This window comes from Palaemon carinicauda, chromosome 43 (assembly GCF_036898095.1).
Source record: "Palaemon carinicauda isolate YSFRI2023 chromosome 43, ASM3689809v2, whole genome shotgun sequence".
In the NCBI taxonomy this organism is placed as follows: domain Eukaryota; kingdom Metazoa; phylum Arthropoda; class Malacostraca; order Decapoda; family Palaemonidae; genus Palaemon; species Palaemon carinicauda.
The window spans coordinates 49306779-49309370 of NC_090767.1; the positions used below are offsets into that span (position 1 = coordinate 49306779).

Consider the following 2592-nt stretch of genomic DNA (forward strand, 5'->3'; position numbering starts at 1 on the left):
TTGAAGAGAGATAGAGTGATGAATGTCCTTGTCATCTAAAGTAGAAGTTTCCACAGAGAAGAGAAAACAACAAATCTGTGTCATGTGAGACTTCAAACACTTTTTCAACTTCTATTCTAAAAGTAATTCCAAAAAGTGACACAAGACTTAAGAAGTCTCTCTCCAACAGCATCTCAACATGGCTGCTGCCTCCCTCAGTTGACCACCGACCAGGACCTCATTCTGATGAGGATGGAGGAGGAATCTTGGTAGACAATGTCACTATTTCCTCTTGGAAGTCTTCTTTCCTCTTGGAAGCCTTTTTTTCCCTTAGAAGTCTTCTTTTCCCTTAGAAGACTTCTTTCCTCCTGGAAGTCTTCTTTCCTCTTGGAAATCTTCTTTCCTCTTGGAAGTCTTCTTTCCCCTTGGAAGTCTTTTTTCCTCTCGGAAGTTTTTTTCCTCTTGGAAGTCTTCCTTCCTCTTGGAAGCTCCTCTTAGAAATCTTCTTTCCTCTCGGAAGTCTTCTTTCCCCTTGGAAATCTTCTTTCTTCTCGGATGTCTTTTTTCCTCTTGGAAGTCTTCTTTCCTCTCAGAAGTCTTCTTTCCTCTCAGAAGTCTTCTTTCCTCTTGGAAGTCTTCCTTCCTCTTGGAAGCCCCTCTTGGAAGTCTTCTTTCCTCTCGGAAGTCTTCTTTCCTCTCGGAAGTCTTCTTTCCCCTTGGCAGTCTTCTTTCCTCTCGGAAGTCTTTTTTTCCTCTTGGAAGTCTTCCTTCCTCTTGGAAGTCTTCCTTCCTCTCGGAAATCTTCTTTCCCCTTGGAAGTCTTCTTTCCCCTTAGAAGTCTTCTTTCCTCTTGGAAGTCTTCCTTCCTCTTGGAAGCCCCTCTTGGAAGTCTTCTTTCCTCTCGGAAGTCTTCTTTCCTCTCGGAAGTCTTCTTTCCCCTTGGAAGTCCTTCCGCTCGGAAGTCTTTTTACCTCTTGGAAGTCTTCTTTCCTCCCGGAAGTCTTTTTTCCTCTTGGAAGTCTTCCTTCCTCTTGGAAGCCCCTCTTGCCTCTTGGAAGTCTTTTTTCCTCTTGGAAGTCTTCCGTCCTCTTGGAAGCCCCTCTTGGAAGTCTTTTTTCCTCTTGGAAGTCTCCCTTCCTCTTGGAAGTCTTCCTTCCTCTCGGAAGTCTTCTTTCCTCTCAGAAGTCTTCTTTCCTCTCAGAAGTCTTCCTTCTTCTCGGAAGTCTTTTTTCCTCTTGGAAGTGTTCCTTCCTCTTGGAAGCCCCTCTTGCCTCTTGTAAGTATTTTTTCCTCTTGGAAGTCTTCCGTCCTCTTGGAAAGCCCCTCTTGAAAGTCTTCTTTCCTCTTGGAAGTCTTCCTTCCTTTCGGAAGTCTTCCTTCCTCTCGGAAGTCTTCTTTCCTCTCAGAAGTCTTCTTTCTCTCAGAAGTCTTCCTTCCTCTCGGAAGTCTTCTTTCCTCTCAGAAGTCTTCCTTCCTCTCAGAAGTCTTCTTTCCTCTCAGAAGTCTTCTTTCCTCTTTGAAGTCTTCTTTCCTCTCAGAAGTCTTCTTTCCTCTCAGAAGTCTTCTTTCTCCTTGGAAGTCTTTTTTCCTCTTGGAAGTGTTCCTTCCTCTTGGAAGTTTTCCTTCCTCTCAGAAGTCTTCTTTCCCCTTGGAAGTCTTCTTTCCCCTTAGAAGTCTCCTTTCCTCTTGGAAGTCTTCCTTCCTCTTGGAAGCCCCTCTTGGAAGTCTTCTTTCTCTCGGAAGTCGTCTTTCCTCTCGGAAGTCTTTCTTTCCTCTTGGAAGTCTTCTTCCTCTTGGAAGTCTTTTTTCCTCTTGGAAGTCTTCTTCTTCTCGGAAGTCTTTTTTCCTCTTTGAAGTCTTCCTTCCTCTTGGAAGCCCCTCTTGGTAGTCTTTTTCCTCTCGGAGTCTTCTTTCCTCTGGAAGTCTTCTTTCCCCTTGGAAGTCTTCTTTCCTCTCTGAAGTCTTTTTTCCTCTTGGAAGTCTTTCTTCCTCTTAGAAGCCCCTCTTTCAAGTCTTCTTTCCTCTTGGAAGTCTTCTTTCCCCTTGGAAGTCTTTTTCTTTTGAAGTCTTTTTTCCTCTCGGAAGTCTTTTTTCCTCTGGGAAGTCTTCCTTCTTCTTGGAAGCCTTCTTTCCTCTCGGAAGTCTTCTTCCCATTTGGAAGTCTTCTTTCCCCTTGGAAGTCTTCTTTCCTCTCGAAGTCTTTTTTCCTCTTGGAAGTCTTCCTTCCTCTTGGAAACCCCTCTTGGAAGTCTTCTTTTCCTCTCGGAAGTCTTCTTTCCTCTCGGAAGTCTTCTTTCCCCTTGGAAGTCTTCATTCTTCTCGGAAGTCTTTTTTTCTCTTGGAAGTCTTCCTTCCTCTTGGAAGTCTTCTTCCTTTTTTAGATGTCTTCTTTCCTCTTAGAAGTCTCCTCACCTCTGGGAAGTCTTCTTCCTTTTTTAGATGTTTTTTTCCCCTGGAAGTCTTCTTTCCCCTCGTAAGTCTTCTCATCTCTTGAAACCCTTCTTCCCTTTTTGGGAGTCTTTTTCCTCTTAGAAGTCTCCTTTCCTTAGAAGTCTCTGTCCTTCTTGGAAGTCTTTTTTCCTCTTGGAAAGAAGTCTCTCTACATAGAAGCTC

General features: G+C 43.9%; 1 protein-coding gene across 1 annotated transcript; it reads right to left on the reverse strand.

Annotated features, from left to right (window-relative positions):
- Nucleotides 1-1513: 1513 nt before the first annotated feature.
- LOC137633847 (splicing regulatory glutamine/lysine-rich protein 1-like) lies at nt 1514-2293 on the reverse strand. The gene has a single exon (XM_068366088.1). It carries the CDS (start codon nt 2291-2293, stop codon nt 1514-1516), a length of 780 nt encoding a protein of 259 aa, XP_068222189.1.
- Nucleotides 2294-2592: the final 299 nt, after the last annotated feature.